Below are 21926 nucleotides of genomic sequence, written 5' to 3'. Positions count from 1 at the left end.
TGAAGGGGGTTTAGCTCGCTGGCTGCTGGGGGGCGTGGTCACACATATACAGGTAACTTTCTACTCAGCGTTGAGTAGCTGCTGCAGGCGGGGATTGGGATTTGGCGTACCTGCGGCCCAGGGCGGGATCTAATCTAGAACCGTCGGGGGCCGCTGACATGGTGGGTGTGACTTGGTGCCGGGTCACGTTTACGTCTTCCAGTTCTTCATGGAATGGGGCTAGGGTTAGTTTTACCAAAGTTGCCCTTTGCCCTTTGCCCTGGGCTCATCCTTCCGCCCGAAGCATAAACCCGCCCAGCTGCTGGGCCGGAGGGCGCTGCTAGATTGAGGAAGCGCCGGATCGCAGCATCATTGTCGGGGGATTACCGCAGCGAGGTGAGAGGTCATTGGCCTGGAAACATGTGGCCCAGAAAGCAGACAAATGAAATCTGATTCGGATTCAGCATTTGCCCCGCTGCGTCAGGGGGGGGACCGGTTTTCTTTCTCTTTTTCCCAATCTCTCCACCTGCTGTTTGTGATATTCCAAATATTGAACTGTTGACTCAGCAGCAGTTTGAGGCCGTTCCTGTTTTTTATTCCCAGACGTTGTGTTTATTCTCTTTGTTCGTTGGTGACCTCTGCAGTCGAGGTATCTGTATTTATATATCTAGTGAATATTTGATAGCGATAAACCATCTCGTAGAACAAAGATGCTGCGGGTTGGTTAGCGGGTGGGTTAGGGTTAGGGTTAACCGACCGACTCGACGCGTCGCCATGCGACCTCCTCGGGGTGTAAACATCCGGCGACCTTTCCTGTCAGATAAGATAATGTGCAAAGCCACAATCCTTTAAAGACTGAATTCAGACATGGCAACCGCTTGGCCAGTGAAAGGTCCGCGGGGCCGCAGGAATGGTGCGATTTAAAAGCCGGGCGCTCATTCCACCCAGATGTTCTGCAGATGTTCTGCAGATGTTCCGCTTCACAGATGGTGATTGTTTGTTACTTTGAATCAGAATTTGCATTTGTGCGTAATTAAATGCCACGCAGTGCCTGAAGCCTGCATGCCGAATGTCATCGATCAATATGTGTGAGAATACGAATGTCATCGATCAATATGTGTGAGAATATAGGCGTGGCACTAAACCAGAGGGAGGCGGCATGTTTATTCTTACATGGACACAAACTTCAAACAGAAAAACACAATTCTCTTGGGGCGGTGGAAAATTGTCGCTCTGGGTTATTCTTAAAAGTTAGCATTTATTGATCAGACTATGCCACGATCCCCCCCCCCCCCCCCCCCCCCCCCACACACCTTTGTTTTACCCCATTTCCGCATATCAATCTCTCCATCTATTTATCCTCCCTGGCCTTTCTCCCCATCGCACGCCCTTTAACCCCCCCTTATGCGTCTCCAGTCAGCTTGTCCCCCACCCCCCCTGCCGCTCGGTTTAGGGTCCTCTGCCCCATCAGATGAAGGAGAGGGATGGATTAGAGCGGGCGCAGGAATGAAACGCAATGATCTCGTAGTTTAGACATGTCACAGAGAGTCGGTGTGTGTGTGTGTGTGTGTGTGTGTGTGCGTGCGTGCGTGCGTGTGCAGCGGGGCGTCCGCTTTATCCCCCGTAACCGAATTGTTGCATGCTGGGTACTCATGCACGTGCACCCCATGCCACAGTGATTTAGCGTAGCGTGAGCGGCTTGTTAGCGTTCTGCAGGGCGGAGCTTCTGCTGCTAGCCTGCTAGCAACGCGACCGAGTGATGCAACGTTGGTAGCCGGTTAAATGACCCCGAGGATGCGTTGAGAACAACCCAAGCAGCATGGAACCCTGGGAGTTGTTGTTGTTATCATTATTTATTCTGCTTGAGGGTCGTCAAGCAGGATTTCAGATATTTAGGCAACTGAAAGGTTGTTGGTTTGGGTCAGGGAAAGGTTTTCCTTTGGTCCAGACGTCCAGATCTCTACGGGACGCCAAGCGGCCCGCTGACCTCTACGGGACGCCGAGCGGCCCCCTGACCCGTCTGGCGGCGCTCTAATAAGCATCGCTGCTTTAAATGTTTAAACTCAGAGAAGCTTTGAATGTTGGATGGGGGAAGGAAAAGGTTCCTGCTCGCCCCCCACCCCGCTCCAAAAAGTGAAGGCTTATTGAATAAAACATACTTTTCTTTTTATGACTTCTATTAAACTGGATCGCTGCTCTTCCAACTTTCTCAGACGATCAGAATCGTTCCTCCTTAAAATGGCCTCCAGTCTGACCCGATACTTTATATTGATCCAACGATCGAGGAATCAACGTGCTCTTTGCCTCGTCTTCACGGGAGGAGTCGCACTCATAAATGTTACTCGCTCGTCCATCAGCTCCTATCCTTCCCTGATTCCCTTTATTGTCCCGGATCATTCCAGACCACGTCTCCGGGGATCCACCAGAGTCCGGAGGGCTTCATGAAGTTCAGATCAATGATGTTTGGAAGCTAGCATCACCTTTCCTTTGAAGAAACGGCATCATGACGATACCTGCCATCCGGCACACAAACAACCAATCAGCTGCTCCTCCTGCTTCCTGCTTCCTACTTCCTGCTTCCTGCTCCGCACGGACGTCCTCCGTCTAACACAAACACATTTATGTGATTAAACGTCGCTTTAATTTAAAGGTCATTGATCAGGAGGACCCAGCTCTCCAGTCCATTAGAGCTCTCAGAAGAGCTTCTGACAGGAAATGGAATGCTTTATCAGATGAAAGGCTCCTCGTCCATCTGTGGCTGGACGGGGGCGGGGCTGCGTGAGCGCCCAAAGCAGAGCGCTCTGACTTTAACCCTTTGTGCTCAGAGAGAAGGGGGGGCCTTTCATGTCCAGACGAAGAAGTACCACTTTAAGATGGTCCATGTCCAAACCGAGACGAGACTTCCTGTTATCATCTCACGCAAAGACGAGTTGGGTCACAGGATCAGGTCCTCGCCGGGACAGACCCCTGAGGTCCTTGGCCCCCCTTCCCGTTTGCCCCCCCCCCGAATGAGCCCCAACAAGGAAGCCTTGGCGGTCCACGGGCTCGCATATAAAAACCAAACGGCTGGACAATAAAGAGACGAGGTCTCGCTCCCATCAGCATCCCGTTCTGCAGATTCAGCATTCCTCTGCCCCCCCCCCCCACTGACATTAAAGTTATTTCCCTCTAATCCCTGTCTCTCCTCCACCTTTCATCTTCAGCCCCCCCTCCATCCTGCCTCCGGCCGTGCAGACAACTCGCCGTTCCGATGGGCGGAGTCGCGGAGGGCGGAGCCTGTGCCAAAGAGCATCGGTCATCCGTTCGCTCTGTCCCCCGCCCCTCCTCCCCTCTGAAACCCTCCCCTCGCCCGATCCCTCTCTCCCTCCTCCTCTCCTCCTCTCCTCCTCTCCTCCTCTCCTCCTCTCCTCCGGCTTGTCGCGGCCAGGATCGCTGCACGTCTCCGTGCGGGGAGACGGGGAGGACGCACGGTGGCGAGCAGTGGGAAGGGACGAGAGCGAGGCAGGAAGTGATGCTCTCTGAAACACGGGGCTTGGACTGTCTGCACATCCGACGGGACGTCCAACAAGGGGGACGCTTGCTGTCGTTTGGGCTCATTTGATCCAAGCCTTATATGGATCCTGGTTGAACGTGAGTTTCCTGGGTGTAAATGTGATTCGGACGCTGATGGACGCTGATGGACGCTGATGGATGCTGATGGATGCTGATGGATGCTGATGGATTCTGATGGATTCTGAGCACTCCGCAGCAGGACCACATGGACATGTTTGGTTTCTCCAGGATGCCACAGCTGGCCGGGTGGGTGTCTCTGCTTTGACTCTTTGACTAAATGACGCTTTATTCCCAGATTATCCGTGCAGGACGCAGACATCAAAACAAAGGTCTGTCGTTGCCGGGATACGAGAGCGGCATCAAAAAGTTTTCTCATCGTCCCGCGCGGGGTCGATGTGTGTTGCACAAAAAGGTTGTGAGGAGCAGGTTGTGTGTTCGCCTCCACCAATGGGAGCTGGAGGAGAGCTGATTTATTTTAGACCTGGTTTTGACTGAAGCCGCCTCCTTAAACCCACGCAGAAGCACCCCCAGGGGTTACTATCCGGACTTCTACACTTTCAGTCTATGCGGTGGATACAAGGGTTGCAAACTGTGTTAAAACCCAAAACCAGAAGGAAAATGGCGTAAAAATCAGTGGGCATAAAGATACAACATTAATCCAGGTGAGAAGCGACCAGCGGTCCAGGTGAAGCTGATCCTCCTCTAGCACCAAATCACAAGCAGAGATAAACCCTTCAAGAGGTTTTATTAGCAAGCAGCAGATGAAAGTGTTCGCATGTTGTTATTATTGATCTGTTACACTTCACACCTTTGCGAGCGTGCACGTGCCCTTTCCTCTCTCTGCCACGTCACGTGCACGTGCCCTTTCCTCTCTCGTGTTTACTTCACCCACTTTCAGCACATTTGGCTCCATCTGCTGACAAACGGTGAAATGTTGAAGACCAATGAAGCCGGAACAATAACCGTTTACCTGCGTGGCACATCTGGCCCCGTTGTAAAACCGAGCCTTCTGTTTGCTGACAGGCCCAATTTGCCTCGTAAACATTGATGAGTATCATTTATAACGTTTTCATGCTCGTCATAAATCATTGATTGTGATGGGAATATGGGAAATGGGACGGCTGCAAGCCTCTTCTTTGACCGGCACACACCTGGCTGCATTTCGGGACCCTGTACCCCATCTCTCTCTCTCTCGTTCGACCGATGAATCCTCAAGACGGGACCGGCGTCAGCGTCGTGGCTGCAGCGCTGGTAATTCATGCCAAACGGCCTGCTGCTGCTTCAGAGCGTAACGAGCTGATTGGTCGATCGGTATTTAGAGTCACCTGGGAAAGTTTCCTCATCATTTCATCACAAGCAAATAAATGGGGGAAAACAATCATTTATTTCAGCTAAAAATCTCAATTTAGTCTTTCTGGAAAAGGAGATGATCAATAAAACGATCAAACAAGCGCTAAATGGCCACAGGCGGCGTTTCACCACAGCCTCTGAGCTAAATGCTAATCCCAACACAGCATCCTTTCCACACTCTCTCTCTCTGGCTCAGGGGGGGGGGGTCATTGGGGGGCCCAACCTTTTCTTCCTCGTTGTGCTTCTCCCTTCATCTGGCCCCTTGAAGTCTTGATTTGAGTCTGATAATCTTCCTCAGGGATTCACCCCCCCCCCCCCCCCCTGTTCACGCTTTTATGTCTCCTGCATTCCGCATGGATGCTTCATGAGGAAGCAGCACTGCTTGCTGCATTATTTAAGGAGACATCGGTGCACAGGCGTTTGCTGTCTTGTAAGCAAACCGCGGGGGGGGGGGGGGGGGGTGGTCAGATGTGAAGCGCTTCTTCATGCTGCACTTATTCCCTGCTCAGGTGAAAGTTCATGGATGCATTCAGTAACACGGAGGGCGTTTGATGTCTTTGCTTAAGTGATTGCAAACGTAAATCTTAGCGTCCAACGAGAATGATCCGTGAGGATGTTCCACAAAGTCGGGCTGGACGCACCTCTTAGCGAGCGCACACTCAATAATTGATCGCCGTGGCCCGTTGCTTTTATTCATTTATTTTTTTTACTCCTTGCACTGAACAATTCTGTGGTTAAAAATATCCTCAATTCCTCGCTCATTTTGCGACAGGCAAGGAGGGAGAAACCGAACTGTACGCGTCGCGTTTTTTCAGGCAGTATTTGTTGTATTGTGGTGCTTTCACGTATTACCTGGGAGTTCACACGTCTGAGCGTCAGTTAGAATAAAGCGGACAATCATTCGTTCCCCGGTAACTCCGCGCGGACAGACAGAATAAAGTTATTAACGAGAAGAACGAGATAACGGAGAGGCTCCAGCCAGCGTTTCCTAAAGAGGGCGATGAAGTGATTAGTTCTGCTCCAGATAGTACCACTGTGTTTGTGTACTGTAAACCTGCGTACAGTACACATTTGCACTGCCACGCTTGCTCAAGTGAAGCTTCGTCATTCTCGGGTTCTAAGCTGATTCCTCCGCTGATCGATCGGAGCTTTTACTTCCCCGAACCGGCGTCAAACGAATCGACGACGCTAATTTGATTCAGAGCGAGCTCATCCTCCCCGCTAGCCTGACCTCAGCGGAGAGACGCCGCTCGAAGCGGCGCGTCTGCAGCTTTGCGGTTTGCTAGTGCAACATATCGGAAGAGGGGAGGAGCAGATCGTTAACCGTCACGCAACGCCGTTACACAACGCTGTTACACACCGCCGTTACACAACGCCGTTACACAACGCCGTTACACACCGCCGTTACACACCGCCGTTACACAACGCCGTTACACGCTGGATGCTGCGAGGGATCACTAACGCAGCAGATCGTAACCGTTACACAACGCCGTTACACACCGCCGTTACACACCGCCGTTACACACCGCCGTTACACAATGCCGTTACACGCTGGATGCTGCAAGGGATCACTAACGCAGCAGATCGTAACCGTTACACAACGCCGTTACACAACGCTGTTACACAACGCCGTTACACAACGCCGTTACACAACGCCGTTACACAACGCCGTTACACAACGCCGTTACACAATGCCGTTACACAATGCCGTTACACAATGCCGTTACACAACGCCGTTACACAACGCCGTTACACAACGCCGTTACACGCTGGATGCTGCGAGGGATCACTAACGCAGCAGATCGTAACCGTTACACAACGCCGTTACACAACGCCGTTACTGTTCTTCTAATAACCTCATGATTATTGTGGTGGACATTATTCCTCAAATGCTAAGTGGGTCTGTAAAAATAATGCAGCAAAACTAGGAAACTAATCTCATTATTTCTGCAATATGCACATTGAAAATCAATTTCGAAAACATTAGCCACGCCCGAGTTCACAGGGAACTTTAAAGCTGTTTGTGATTTCCCGATAGTTCTGGATGTGCGTCACATGAGAGTCTCAGCGACCACACCCACTTAGGAAACAGGAAGTGTGTAGCCGCAGCGTTTATTCCATCGGTGGATTATGTGTTTGATTTATTCCCTTTCTGTCTCTGTGCTGCAGACAATCCCAGTGTCCTTCCTGCATCGTGATTCAAGACGTGTTCCTCATTCATCCGAATGCCCCCCCCCCCCCCCCGTACAATCTTATTTGTGGAATGTTTACTGATGCTTGTTCTACAAGAAGTGGAACTGAGCCTGGATGTTTGGAGCAGATGCTCCCGTCCTGCACACATTTTAACATTTACTCAATGAATGCAGCCATTTGCTCTATTTAGTGTGTATTCACTCACCACAAGGGTTCTCTCTCTCTCTCTCACACACACACGCACACACACATGCATGTGTGCTGCGCTTTAGCCTTTGCATTCGACTAGGACCACGTTGACGTGGGAAGTCGATGCTCGGTCGTCATGGCATCACGCGAGTCCAGCCAGCCGGCCTGACGTGAACCGCTTTGGAGACTCCCGTGTGAGAGTAGACCGTGATAAGGACTGCACTTGGGGGGGGGGGGGGTCTCTGGTGCCCTCTGCCCCACCGGGCTTCATGTGGCATTCCCAAAGGATCAATGGGGTGCTGTTCTGTGGACGCCGTTGCCCCACAGAGACGCGCCGCTGTGCTGCAAAGGTTGCCGGTCTGCTGCTGATGGAGGTGCCGCCCCGATACGTTCACCCTTTACCTTTCACGTGCATTCTTACTTTCTACCAACAGGTGTCAGCATCAATGTTCTGAACCGCTTCGGCTGTGAGATCGACTCGGGTCGGGCTCCTTATTGATCTGTTGCTGCCCATCCTGTCAAAAACGTTTGACCTGTTTTTGTCCGTAACATATTATTTTCCTCTCGCATTGTTTTACATATTGGATTATTGTTAAATATATAAAGGTATGTAAGTATATGCACCAACGCTGTGGCTTTCATGTAGCTGCTAGATGCTAATTCTTATCCATCCATAAGTGGCTTGTGACCTTTGGACACACTATTTTAGGACAGTCGTGGAGTGGGGATGGGGACGGGGACGGGGACGGGGACGTGTGTCTTATTTGGCAACGGTCAAACGTCTGGCCAGCAGCCTGGGCACTGCGCCCTTTTTTTTGTCTGGTATTTTTGGATAAATGGAGCTGATGCCCTTCCAAGTCATACTTACCAAAGCCTCAGACTGTATATAGTGGGGGGCTTCTTTCAAAGGGGGGGTAACAAGGAGGTGGCTGGAGGGGTGACCCGGCCGGACAGCTGGTGCTGATATCAGCTGACTGAGAGCCCAACGGAAGAGCCCCCCCCCCCACACCCGTCTGTTGATTGATTGCATCATCACACACCGTTGGCACGCTTCCACATCTGCAGCGCTGGTGTCTGTTCGTAAGGGGATGAGTCTAATCAGGAGCTTAAGATATAAACCCCACGCATCAGCTCAGGCGGCGTTCAGGCGGCGTTAGCGTGGCGTAGCACGGCGGCTACTGCAGTGGGTCACGGCTTTTAACCATGGATGTGCCGATCAAATAATAGGTTAGAACGACGGTGCTCTGATATTGATTTAGCAGCAGCATTTCTTGTTGAATGAAGCATTGTCTGAAAATGGTCGATGTGATTGGATGGATCCTTGAAGCCGTTCGTCGTGGCGTCTGGCCTCTTCTTTCTTCTGCACGGAGACGCTTTGCACACGAAATGTTCCCGAAGCCTCTCCTGCAAATCAACTTGTTTGTGCAACTCGTTTAGCAAACATCCTGTTCCGAGAGCAAAAAGGAAGGCGTGCGTGGGCGTACCTGAGAGCCAAGGCGTGTTTCCGTCAGATTGTAAAGCTGTAGAAAGCGAGAGCACTTCCACAGCGTTATTAATGTTTCATTCACGAAGGGTGCAGCGCCAAGGAACGAAGCGAGGATGTGGAAACGGCGCCTGGAGGTCAGGTTTAGGAGAACCGAGAGCAACACTGGACAACTTAAGACAAAGTGATGCTATCGGTAGCCACATGCTACATGCAGGACGAAGCTGTGACTGCACGCTGTGAAAGGCACTGCGCCGAAAGGCCACGTCACGCTGGATCAATGAATGAATCAAACCATGGAGAAATAAGAGGGCCCGATGGCCGGAGCTAGAATGGGTCGAATCAGAACACCGATGAAGACGATGAAGAAAGAAGACCCATCAGGAAGCAATTAGCGAATTCCTCGGGACGGATCTGTGCCAGATTAGAGGCTAATCCAGTTAATTCAGCTTCTGAGTCGGATCTATGAAAGGAATGAATTGATCATCTGATGCAACAAAGAGTCGTCTAATGGAATTCATTTAGTTTAATCACTTATCGATCATCTATTTAAGGTCATCTGTGAAGCAAAGTAATCACTACTACGTTACTTTACGTTGCCGTTACACTGCATCGTGTTTGGGTTGACCTACCCGAGGGGGGAGACGGGGGGGGGGGGGGGGGCGTTAAAGGCTGCAGTTATTCCAATGCCGGCTAAAGCATTCTGGGACAGATCCTCACCTTCTGGGTGAATCTTTGAGAGGACGTAACTGGACTGGAACAGGTGGTCGCTGAGCCAGGCAGGCCAGCGCCAGCTGGCTGACTGCTTTCAGGAGGGCTGACATGTGATGCAGCAGAAACCAGCCTGACCAGCTGCAGCAGAAACCAGTCTGACTAGCTGCAGGAGAAACCAGCCTGACCAGCTGCAGCAGAAACCAGTCTGACCAGCTGCAGGAGAAACCAGCCTGACCAGCTGCAGCAGAAACCGGCCTGACCAGCTGCAGGAGAAACCAGTCTGACTAGCTGCAGGAGAAACCAGCCTGACCAGCTGCAGCAGAAACCAGCCTGACCAGCTGCAGCAGAAACCAGCCTGACTAGCTGCAGCAGAAACCAGCCTGACCAGCTGCAGCAGAAACCAGTCTGACTAGCTGCAGCAGAAACCAGCCTGACCAGCTGCAGCAGAAACCAGCCTGACCAGCTGCAGCAGAAACCAGCCTGACCAGCTGCAGCAGAAACCAGCCTGACCAGCTGCAGCAGAAACCAGTCTGACCAGCTGCAGCAGAAACCAGCCTGACCAGCTGCAGCAGAAACCAGCCTGACCAGCTGCAGCAGAAACCAGCCTGACCAGCTGCAGCAGAAACCAGCCTGACCAGCTGCAGCAGAAACCAGCCTGACCAGCTGCAGGAGAAACCAGCCTGACCAGCTGCAGCAGAAACCAGCCTGACCAGCTGCAGCAGAAACCAGCCTGACCAGCTGGGGGGGGGTCCCTCGCTGATGCTGCAGGCCATCGCTGGGATTCAGCCTTTTAAACAACCCAGTGAAGAGAGATCAATATCTGTATCAGCAGTCTATGAAGCATTAGCCATGACCAGTCCATTAGGCATGAGAGGGTTAATGGGGGGGGGAGGGGGTCCATTAACCCCTTGCATTCTCATCATGTGATCAGTCCCATCCAGGTGAACGGGTCACCTTCCACTGGGGCGCTTCCCTTAAAAAATCCTCTTACTCCACACACACACACACACACACACGCACGCACACACACACACACGCACGCACGCACGCACGCACGCACGCACGCACAGCGTGGATTTGTTTTCTCTGTGATGAGAGGGATTATGGGATAAAGGGGGCGGGGCCAGTGTGGTTCAGTTTGGACCAAAGCTGCGTTCAGCAGCAGCACGATGACCAAACACAGGAATGTCTGGACACTTTATGATATAATTTGGACAAGTTCGGCGGGCCGGATTAAAAAGCCAAAGGGGCCGCATATGGCCCCCGGGCCTTAGTTTGCCCATGCCTGCCCTACACCATCCATTTATATTATTGATCATTGGACCCCATCCTTTACGTTTCAGCCATAAGAACCAGATGTCGGGCTGGCCGCCTCCTGTCCCGGGCTCTTGGAGTGGACTCCCGGGGCCTCCATACAGCTGGGACAGCATGACCAGCACCAGAGAGGGGCGGGACTTCCTCACCAGGTAAGCGCACACACCATTGTCTTCGTCGTGTGTCCTGAGTTGGACATGCTGTCTGAGGAAGTGGGTTTATAGAGTGGTGGCAGGTTCTGGAGCATCCCCTTCCTGCCCCTCCATCCCGAGCATCCGAGCTCCCGCTGGGTTAAGCTACATGCTACATGCTACATGCTACATTGCAGAGACACAACGGGAGAATCCCTAACCCCTCACCGTCCTGGTTGAGGCAGACGTCTGAGGTCAGGCTGGGGGGGTAACGTCGTACGATGGTGGACAGACTCGTACGCGTTCTCAATCATTTCACACAGGACCTGTAACAAGTCTCTAACGACCGAACCTGAGCCAAGACTTTCCTTTATTCGTCTCTGTTCAGATATTTAAATCATTTAAACCCATCCAGGCTGCAGTGACTGGCTCTTAAAGGTGCAGCATCCTCTTCTGGGCTGACCCCTGTCGTACGTTTCCAGCCACGTTAGATCCTGATTGAACTCCTCTCAGTCTCTTCTCTTGTGTTTTCCAGCCAAGTGTCCCAGAGCAGCTCCCTGGAGGAGGTCCACCAGGACGGGGTGCCCCCTGCCCCTCGCCTGGTGGAGATGACCCGGGACCCGGCGCTGGGCTTCGGCTTCGTGGCGGGCAGCGAGAAACCGGTGGTGGTCCGCTCTGTCACGCCCGGTAGGTGTTGCGTCCTGCAGCCTCTGAGGACAGGAAGCTCCGTCTTTGTCCTCTCATGTCCACCAGCTGATCCTTCATGTGTGTGCAGGTGGTCCATCAGAAGGGAAGCTGCTGCCGGGCGACGAGATCATCCTGATCAATGACGAAGCCGTCAGTTCGGCCCCCCGGGAACGAGTCATCGACCTCGTCAGGTGGACGCCGGGAACTCTTGATTGTGTTGGCTTAGTTCGGGTTAAGGTGGCGGATCGTCTTCAACGACGGCCATCGATCGTCTGAAGTTCAATCGTTGAAAAAATAAAGACACGACAGATGTCGAGACATCGAGTGTCGTGATGTCATCGGCAAAAGACGGATTGGAGAGGACAGGAAAGACAGCAACGTCTTTAGCTGTCTCTTCAGTCACATTTCGGTTCGTCTCCGTGGGGCTAATCTAGTTCCAGATCCAGAGTTGTAGTTCCAGTTCCAGAGTTGTAGTTCCAGCCGCTAACCCGCCACCGCTCCTCGCTTTTACTGCTGGCCGGTGAACACTTTGCTGACTCTGTGATTTTCTGTCTCCTCGCTTCAGGAGCTGCAAACAATCCATCCTGCTGACTGTCGTCCAGCCGTATCCTGTGAGTCGTTCTGCTCAGCGATGTCGACCGCTCAGCGATGTCGGATGTGGGTGTCTGAAGTTGAGTCTTTCTCTCTCCTCCTCCCCCCCCGTCTTTCTTTGTCCCCCTCCTTTGTCTTCCTCTCCGTCTCTCGCTGTGGACGCCTGCCTCTTAGTCGCCCAAATCGGCGTTCATCAGCGCGGCCAAAAAAGCCATGCTCAAGTCCAAGCGGCCAAAAAAGCCATGCTCAAGTCCAATCCGGTGAAAGTTCGCTTTGCAGAGGAGGTCATTATAAACGGCCAGGTTCCAGTCAGTCCTGCTGCACACACACACGCACACGCACACACACACACACACACACACACAAAGACGTGTCGTGCATTCATGCTCAGGTGTTCGTCCTCTGCAGAACCCAGTGAAGGACAATTCTCTGCTGTTCATGCCAAACATCCTGAAGGTCTACCTGGAGAACGGGCAGACCAAGTCGTTTCGCTTCGACAGCAGCACCTCCATCAAGGTAGGCGTGCCTCCGTGCAAGTCGGTGGACGCTAGCCAGCTAAGCTAATCTCAAACATCCGGAGAACAGAGCAAACGGCGTTTTGTCCTTAACGACCCGGGGGACGGTCTGTCTGTGTGGATGCAGGACGTCATCCTGACCCTGCAGGACAAGCTGTCCCTCAGATGCATCGAGCACTTCTCCCTGGTGCTGGAGCAGAGGACGGAGGGGGGGTCCGGGAGCAGACTGCTCCTGCTGCACGAACAGGAGATGCTTTCTCAGGTAGGTCCGGCTGGCATTTACACCTGGCCTCGCCCAGAAATGTCCCAGACACACCCTCACGGTCACCGCTGCTTTCCCGTGAGGTCACAAGGGGACGGCCCACCGAGCAGCAGACGAGCGGTTCAGAGCCGTCACACGCTCGCTGCACGGCGATGCACCTGAGCGTCCGTCCAGGTGAACGAGTCCCGGGAGGAGACGACACACTCCCTCGCCCTCGACACGCCACAGCATTGCTATCTCCCTCGTTTTGCCCCGCTAGCAAAGCCGCGAGTTGATAAATGAACTCCTCCTTCCTCTTCGTGTCCAGGTGACCCAGAGGCCCGGTTCTGACAAGGTGAAGTGTTTCTTTCGCCTCAGCTTCGTGCCCAGGGATCCCGTGGAGCTGCTCCGCAGAGACGCTGTGGCGTTTGAGTATCTCTACGTACAGGTGAGCAGAACCCCGCCAAAGTCGTCTTGGATAATGCATTTCTAAACGGCAACCTTTGGAGAGGTTTGGAAATAACTTCTGGTAATTGGATCGACACAACAAAACAAAAATCTCGTTTGTGAATTCGGTGCTCGGTGTAAAGCGGCGCCCTCGAAAAGAATAAGTTGCTCCAGCGTCGGATTCCTTCGATAATTAGTCGAGTGAAAAGCTGATCGTCTCTACCTGTCAGAGTTCCGAGGCCTTCATCAGGGATCGGAAGCTGTTTGAAGGAGTCTCGTCTTCTTCCCGCTCGGCAGGGTGGAGGGACACAGTGTCCTTCACGCCCCCCCCCCCCCCAACAAACAGCACTTCTCATTTCGCTTTAAATTTGCCTCCAGAGTTGCAACGACGTCGTCTTGGAGCGTTTTGGGCCGGAACTGAAGTACGATGCTGCGTTGCGACTGGCCGCTCTGCAGATGTACATCATCACCATGACAACCAAGCAGAGCCAAAAAGTCTCCCTCAAATACATCCAGTAAGTTTGAGCGGGAAGGTTTGTGTGTTTTGGCTGCTGGAAACGGTTGAGTTCTTTTTTCCTCTCTTCCCGAGGCGTCGTTTGATTCTGCTAAAAGAATCAAACTGCAGAATCGTAGATCATTTCTGAATCCAATCTCCCATCGACAGAAAGGAGTGGGGTCTGCCCCTCTTCCTGCCCCCCACCGTGCGGTCCAGCATGAAGGAGAAGAACATCAAGAAGGCTCTGACACACATCCTGAAGACCAACCAGAACCTCGTGCCTCCAGGCAAAAAGGCGAGCATCGTTCTTTTCTTTTCTTTGTTCTTGGACTTCTGAGGCGCACACGAGCACGCCCCCTCGCCCTGACGCTGTGTCCCAAAATAGCATCACCTTGTAAAGGTTCTCAGACCCTCGAATGCTACGCCTTCTCCCCCGCGACACTTCCACTGTCATTATCCCGAACACAGCTTCAGCAGAACGCTGGTCACGTTCAGCACGCCGGCGCTCCGTGCGTCTGTCCATCATTCCAGAGACGTATCGATCTCCCCCCTCCCACTGTGAGCGCCCAGATGTGCCGCCTCCCCATTTGCATTCGAGGCAGCAGCTCATCTTCGCTCTGCTCGACAGGTGGAGCCAAGAATGTTGACGCTCCAAATGAGTCTCCTCGTGCCGGTTTATAAATCCCTCGCCGGAGGTTCTGTCCGAAGGCCGTGCCGATCTATTTCCACCTCTCTCTGCAGATGTCTGCTCTGCAGGCGAAGGCGCATTACCTGAGGTACCTCAGTGAGCTCAGACTCTACGGAGGGAGGGAGTTCAAGTCCATTCTGTTGGTAAGAGGTCGACACCCGGAGGGGGGGGGGGGGGTAAACCTTTGCCTTTTACATCCCTGATTTGTGCTTGCGTTGCCTGCAGCAAGGGGAGAAGCAGACGGACGTGACGCTGCTCGTCGGGCCGCGCTACGGCATCAGCCACGTGATCAACCCGCGGACAAACCTGGTCGCCCTATTGGCTGACTTCAGTCACGTCAACCGCATCGAGATCCTCACCGAGGACGAGCGCAGCGTCCGCCTGGAGCTGCACGTTCTGGACGTCAGGGTGAGCGACGACGACTCTGCCTCCCTCCAGCGTTTCCTTATCCCCCCCCCCCCCCTTCTTCCTTCCGCAGCCCATCACCCTCATCATGGAGGCGAGTGACGCGATGAACCTGGCCTGTGTCACGGCGGGCTACTATCGCCTCCTAGTGGACGCCAGGAGATCCATCTTCAGCATGCCGCTCTGCAGCGGTGAGTCGCCGGCGACACGCAGGGCACTCTGCAGATGCGTGAAGAGCCAATGAGACCTTGTGTTGCTGCTGCAGGTCCGGATCGGGTTCTGGAATGGCCCTACAGCACATCTCTGGAGGCCAACGAGGTGCCCCCCCCCGGTCAGGGAGACGTTTACAACGGGCCGAGGGAAAACAGCATCTCGCCTTACTTCCATGAAGCCCACCATCCCGGCGGAGACTTGGGCACCGGGACGAGCCCATTGCCTCCCCCTCCCCCCCCCGCGGCCAGACATAAACCCCAAGACTCCCCTCGCAGCCCCAAAGTATCGTTTATTTTTGGGGGGAACCCACCCTTGAGCAAACCTAAGAGCATCGCCTACGAAAGATTGTTGGCGAGCCCGTCGTATTTGCACAACAACACCGAGCGGGCGCCGTTTCCGTTCAGCGGCCTGACGCACGTCTATAGCAACATCATAACGGAGGAGGGAGGGGAGGAGCCGTTGTTAAGGGACCTGTTTTACCGGGGCACAATGGACGACGCGGAGGATGACGATGATGCTTCCTGTGAAGAAGACTCCGCGGGGGGGACGCCGCTGGGTGGCGACGAAAACTGTGGCAACCAGGCAGGAGGGTTAGCCAAGGCTGTCGGTAAAGCTACCTTCCTCGCGCTTTCCTGTTCCACCGATGACATCATCGACCTGACGTCGCTGCCGCCACCCGAGGGAGACGACGCCGTCGACGAGGAAGAAGACGACACGCTGCTGGAGACACTCAACCTCGCCATCGCCGCTCCGCCTCCAGGCTTCCGTGACAGTTCAGATGAGGACGCGGCGCCCGAGGGAAGGCCGCTTAGCACGTGTGACAACGATGACATCCCAGTGTCTTTAATTGATGCTGTTCCGACGCATGGGGAGGGCGAGGGGGGGGTGGGAGGGGAGAGGAACCTGGAGAACGCAGTGATGAACACGCTCCACGCACTGGAGTCCATGTCTGCTTCTGGACGCAGGCCCCCCCCACCAGCGCCCAGCAACAATGCAGGTCTGTTGAGCATCGATGCAAGTCCAGTTGTGTTCGAGTCCCCTCGTTGTCAGATCTCTGACCTAAGAGCAGCGATCTCCCAACAAACCTCCAAATCCAATTAAGTCATTTGGAACGTAAAGAAAAAGTGTGGGATTTGATTCACGCTCACGTTATCACATAAAAGTTTCATCTTTCTGTCCATCATTTTGCTTGGTTTCTCTGCAGCCTCTAAGTACGCTCCCAAAGCGCTCCCAAAGCGCTCCCACAACGCTCCCAAAGCGCTCCCAAAACACTCCCAAAGCACTCCCAAAATGCTCCCAAAACGCTCCCACAACGCTCCCAAAGCGCTCCCAAAACACTCCCAAAACGCTCCCACAACGCTCCCAAAACGCTCCCACAACGCTCCCAAAACGCTCCCACAACGCTCCCAAAGCGCTCCCAAAACACTCCCAAAACGCTCCCAAAACGCTCCCAAAACGCTCCCAAAACGCTCCCACAACGCTCCCAAAACGCTCCCAAAGCGCTCCCAAACGCTCCCACAGCGCTCCCAAAACGCTCCCAAAACGCTCCCAAAACGCTCCCAAAGCGCTCCCAAAGCGCTCCCAAAGCGCTCCCAAAACGCTCCCAAAACGCTCCCACAGCGCTCCCAAAACGCTCCCAAAACGCTCCCAAAACGCTCCCAAAGCGCTCCCAAAGTGCTCCCAAAGCGTCCCCCAGCATCAGAACCGGAGCGCGTACGAAAGGGTTTGATGCCCTTTCTCTTAAGCTGCAGTTAACCGTTAAAGAGAACGTGTCTGACGTGGTTTTCTGCTCTTCCAGGTGTTTTCTCCTCTCAAGGTTTTAGTCAAGAGTCGTCCTCAGATTCGGGCAACGAGACCAACTCCTCAGAGATGACTGAAGTCTGTGACCTGGCTGCTTCTCATCGACTCGGCGAGAGCCACATGCGTCTCCTCGTCGCCACGAGGGAAGGGTACCAACCCTTACTCGAGGAGAAAACCGAGTTCCCTGTCTCACCCAGCACCGGGGGGGGCACCTGCCGGGGGGGGCACCTTCAGCCTCCGGCAATTCCTCCGAGACGCAGCCCCCGGTTGGACGCTGCGTCATCGAGGACAGACAGCCTGGAGGCGCGGCCCCAAACCAAACTCTCGTCCACGCTCCAACGGCCCAGTTCCACCACCCCGGGGGGCAAGCATCACAAAAAATCTGCCGACTCTGGTGGGAAGTACAACACCTTCAGCACAAGGGAAGGGCACCGGGGGGAGGGCGGCGGGGGCCGGGCCCGTCTCGAGCTGGACCAGCGCACTTCATTCTGCGAGCGAACTGGATCTGACATGTCCAGCCTCACCTGCGACCACCACCGGACGCCCCGCCCACCTCCCGTGACTCCCGATCATCCGTTAGACGACTTCGCCGAGTGCGCAGGCGAGCGGGACGAGCGTTTAGTCGTCGCGTCCGACCAGGGATCCGACGTACAGAGCGAGCACCATCCGATGTCTCGGCAGCAGAGCGTCGCCCGCTTGTGTGAGTATCACCTCGCAAAAAGGATCTCCAGCCTGCAGGGGGAGGCCCAGAGTTCCCTGCAAGGTTCTCTGTGCTCATCGCTGGACGCCGGCGGCAGCACCAGCAGCAGCGCGTGCGCGACGCCGACCGACTCACCGCTTGGCCCCGCCCAACCAAGGCACCATCTGCACAGGCACCCGCTTTCTAGCTCCTCCTCCTCCTTAGTCAGGATGCTGAGCCAGGAAGAGAGCAAACCTGGGCTCTCTCGCGGCGTCCCTGTCCAAGAGGGCCATCCTCATGCAGACCCCGCCCTTCTGAGGAAGATGCTACCCAACATTCACCCTCCCGGCGCAGGGGGGGAACACGCGCGCCCCTCCTCGGCCACGCCGTTAAAGCATAAAGAGGTCGCGGGTCCTGGAAACAAGAGGTCGCCCAACGACCTTCACGCCAAACAGCAGGCCTGCTTCAGAGGCCTGAGCCAGAAGGACGGCGGCGAGGCCTACAGGCAGCTGCTGAACTATCTGACCGTCAGCCAGATGCACCAGGGGGGGAAGCTGCACAGCGCCGGCATGGGGGGGGCGGTGAAGAAGGACGCCAGGCGCTTCATCACAAGCAACCCCCAGCTTGTTGAAATGGTCAGAAACAGGGGGAACGCCAGCGCACGCTGCCAGTGCACGCCCCCCTCCTCCGTGAGCTCCAATGCGGCCCCCCCGCAGCAGGCGAACACAAATCTGAGCTCGTACCATTCAGCCACGCTTCCTGCCAAGCTGAAGACGGGCCCTGACGTGCACGCTCAAAGACCGGCCGACGGCATCGAGTCCAGGCCGGCGTCCGCCGAGAGGAGGAGCTCCTTCTCGGGCCTGGAAACGGAAACGGAACCGGAGCAACGCGGCGTGGACCCGGAGCACTTCCTGCCACGGTGCCAGAGGGAGGGCTGTGATGGGGGACCAGGGGTAAACCGGGAGGGCGGCTCTGCCCGCCGCCCCCCGCCCCGGTCCAGAAGCCAGCCTAGTAGCAGCGGGGAGGAATGGTTTAGATCAGAGCCCCGATCAAAGCACGCCGGCCGTCAGTCTGCTCATCCTTATGATGACGCTCTCTGTTTGTCTGCTGCCCCCGGTGGCTGCGCCCAACGAGCCGACCTCAACACCTTCTCCTTAGGGAGGGGGGACCGCCCCTCAGCTTTCATCAGGCAGGCGTCGACTGGCGCCAGGCTTTGCATTCCATCCCAAACTCCCAACCCACAGGCCCCCCCGCCGCCTCCTCCGCTGCCCGTCCCTTCGCACGCCAGTCTGGCATGCACGCCAAATCCCATCCAGTCCCGGCAGCACCCGAACCACGCCCAAGCCGTGACCCCGCCCCCGTCGCAGACAGATCCCTTTAACCTGCAGCGAGGCCGGGAGCTCGTACGCAGCTCCAGCAGCGTTACCGGCGGTTCTGGCAGTGTGGAAGCCATGTTTGATAAGCCCCCCCAAAGCCGGGGCCAGCAGCCGTCGTCGCCATCCGCGCCCCAGCAAGGCGAGACCAAGATCCAGCGAAGGCCGGCCAGGAAACGGCTTTCCAAGAGCTACTCCCAGGGGTCTGTATCTTCCCACGCCGCATGCTGGTCGACAGGAAACCGAGTAAACGGCAGACGGGCCTCCGTGGCGTTTCCGTTACAGAAAGACGTGAAAAGCGTGAAGGGCGCCCAGAAACTGGACGCCAGCCCCTGGAGATGCAATGGGCCTTTCAGTTACTGCTTCTTCAAACGCAAGAGTGAAGGGGAAGAGGACGAGGTTGAGTGGGAGGGGCCCCGACAGAGCCGCGAGGGGAACGGCGCCGACGGCGCCGGCTCCACCGTGGACGCGGCCGGGGAGCAGCTGTACGGGGAGGTCCTCAACAACATGAGCTTCAGCGACCGCCTCTCCAGAATCAACGCGCTCAAGGACCACATGTTTGGCGTCCCGTCCGGCTTCGCCGACGTCCGGCGCGACGCCGGCGAGCTCATCGCGCTGGTGAGGTCCAGCATCGGGCGGCCCGACCGCGGCCCCCAAATGCCTTTCCAGGATGTTTCCCAGTACAAGCAGCTCCTCTCGGTGGAGGCCAAGGACTTGGGCCGGGCGTGCCGCCGGATGGCGCAGGCCCACGGCAGCCCCGAGGAGATGCTGCTCGCCGTGACGTGCAGCTTCCAGGTGCTGTGCTGCCTCTGTGAAGCCTGCATGTGTCTGGTCAGGGGAATCGGAGCGTCAGGGTCGCACCAGCAGAGAGAGGTCGTGGCGAAGGTCGACGAGGTCGTCATGAACTACATCTGTCTGCTCAGAGCAGCTGAAGCTGCCACGGTGGGGGCGCCGGGGGAGAACAGCGTGAAAGCCTTGGTCCGCCACTCCAGCACCATGTCGGCCATTGCTAACGCGCTCACCCGCTCCCTAAAGACGCTGCTGAGCAAGTAGAGGCGGCTCCACACGCATCAAACACGAGATCTGGATGCATCAAACACGGACATGTCTGAAACTGCAGCCAGACTCCCAGCTGGGGAGTTAGCACGATGCTGCTAGCAGGCGTCCGACTGCTCTTATCGTAATGTGGATTCACAAAGCCATACCGTCATGGGATTCTGTAGTATGTTCTGTACCTAATAGAAAACCTTCTACCTGTGCATTATGTAACTTATAACAAATGTAAATAGTGTACATAAACGTAAAGTAACTAAATTACTTGCCGTAGCGATTTAAAGAAGCCATTGAGTACAGGGCTAGAATGAAATCCATTATCAGTTCATAAAAGTGCAGTTTTATTCCAGGTATAGTATTAATTATACATACATTACATACAGGAAAGTCAGTCCAGTGATGAAATCGTCGCTACTATTTTATTCACACCATAAATATTAAGTTGAATTTCTGAACGAATGTGTAAAAGTGATTTTAATAACCTTCAAATGTTGAAAATGCAGGGACACTTAAATTGCACTTCATTTATCCTTGCTTACTAAATAGATTATTTTGAGGTCAGAATAGTAATAGCAAATAGTTATCAACGCCACGCAAAACTGAAAGTATAAAATTAGAATGATACATTATTAACAGTTAAGAAAAACGTCAGAATGTAAAATAAATCTGCTCCTCTGATTTTTCTGTTTATCATCTGCTTTTGGATTAAATTCTGTGCTTTAATGATTTGTTATGTCACAGTCTGTATCAAAAAGCCATTATGTTTCTTGACAAGAAATTAAATTGCTGTCATACTTTTCAGTCATTCACCAACCACACTATTAAAAAATGTTTCACAGATATTCTCATGTTTGTTACTATGCATCTTATGGTTCTAATGGTTTCCTGTGATTGTGATTCAGAGCGTTGCTCCATCTTAGGAAAATAATGCAAATATCGATGATATTTAAAGCATATTTAAAGATATTTAAAGGAGGGTCACCTAGGACTTGACCTGTTCCAGGTAAAGTAGAACAGCAAAATCCTCATGAGGTAATTTGTGTGAAAGTTTGATTATATATTAAATTAATTAATTAATATTAGTACGTCAATGAGCACTTTGTTAAATTAGTCAATATCCAGGCGCTTTGATTGTCTAGAAAAGTGCTATATGAATAAAATGTATTATTATTATTATTATTATCCGCAACAAATGACTCATATTTGAGAGCAACGAGAAGTTTTTAATCACGTAAATTAATTAAAAACACATTCCTGCCTGAGTCACGTGACCTTCCTCCGCCGTGGAGTCGGATATGTGGGCGGGCTTGTTCTACGAGACGTGTTGCCCACTTTAGCCAATCAGAGCGACGCTTGCAAGCAAACCAAGCCCGCGCGGCAACTCGCGTCGCGCGCGCCTCCCCAGCCCCAGTGCTGTGTTGGTAGTGGAGCGGTGGTTGTTGTTGTTAGCGCCTGAGTTTTAAAGGGACTTTTAACTATATTTAAAGTTTAATATTTCGTGTTCCGTGGGTGCCGGCAGCCAGAGACCCGGACCCGGAGCCTCTGGGGGCGGAGTTCAACAGCTACATGTCGATATATCGAGTGAGAAAGTGACTATCGATCACCCCGAGGGGTTTAAAGTCCAGCTATTAGCCTAGTTAGCTCCGCAGCCTGATCTCAGCCGCTCAGCCGCGTCACAATGGCAGCGGTTTGTCAGTCACGACGCGCCTTGGTGGAAATACCCGAACCGCAGCCCAAAATTGCCGGTAAGTCCGAAAGCAAAGTTTAATTTCCATCTGCGAGAATTCGTTGTGCGCCACTTTGTTGTTATGCTAATGATGCCGCGCGCGCGCG

General features: G+C 54.0%; 2 protein-coding genes across 2 annotated transcripts in view; both read left to right on the top strand.

Moving 5' to 3' along the window:
* The window catches only part of LOC137911856 (peripheral plasma membrane protein CASK-like), a 16361-nt gene extending 16033 nt beyond the window's left edge, over positions 1-328 (top strand). The window contains 1 exon segment of the mRNA XM_068756200.1: positions 284-328. Within this exon segment, the coding sequence (XP_068612301.1) occupies positions 284-328 (45 nt within the window).
* A 3408-nt stretch (positions 329-3736) lies between these two features.
* On the top strand, positions 3737-20093 carry LOC137911855 (FERM and PDZ domain-containing protein 4-like). The gene is made up of 17 exons (XM_068756198.1): positions 3737-3777; positions 10804-10926; positions 11441-11592; positions 11681-11783; positions 12158-12203; positions 12358-12379; positions 12412-12491; positions 12592-12699; positions 12826-12960; positions 13268-13387; positions 13765-13901; positions 14051-14177; positions 14624-14713; positions 14796-14978; positions 15049-15184; positions 15241-16185; positions 16987-20093. The coding sequence occupies exons 1-17, from the start codon at positions 3737-3739 to the stop codon at positions 20091-20093; spliced, it is 5655 nt and encodes a 1884-aa protein (XP_068612299.1).
* Positions 20094-21926: the final 1833 nt, after the last annotated feature.

The sequence above is a fragment of the Brachionichthys hirsutus genome, chromosome 24, assembly GCF_040956055.1.
Source record: "Brachionichthys hirsutus isolate HB-005 chromosome 24, CSIRO-AGI_Bhir_v1, whole genome shotgun sequence".
NCBI classification, from domain to species: domain Eukaryota; kingdom Metazoa; phylum Chordata; class Actinopteri; order Lophiiformes; family Brachionichthyidae; genus Brachionichthys; species Brachionichthys hirsutus.
Note: the sequence above shows the minus strand (reverse complement) of the source record. Positions and strands in the feature narration are given on the sequence as shown.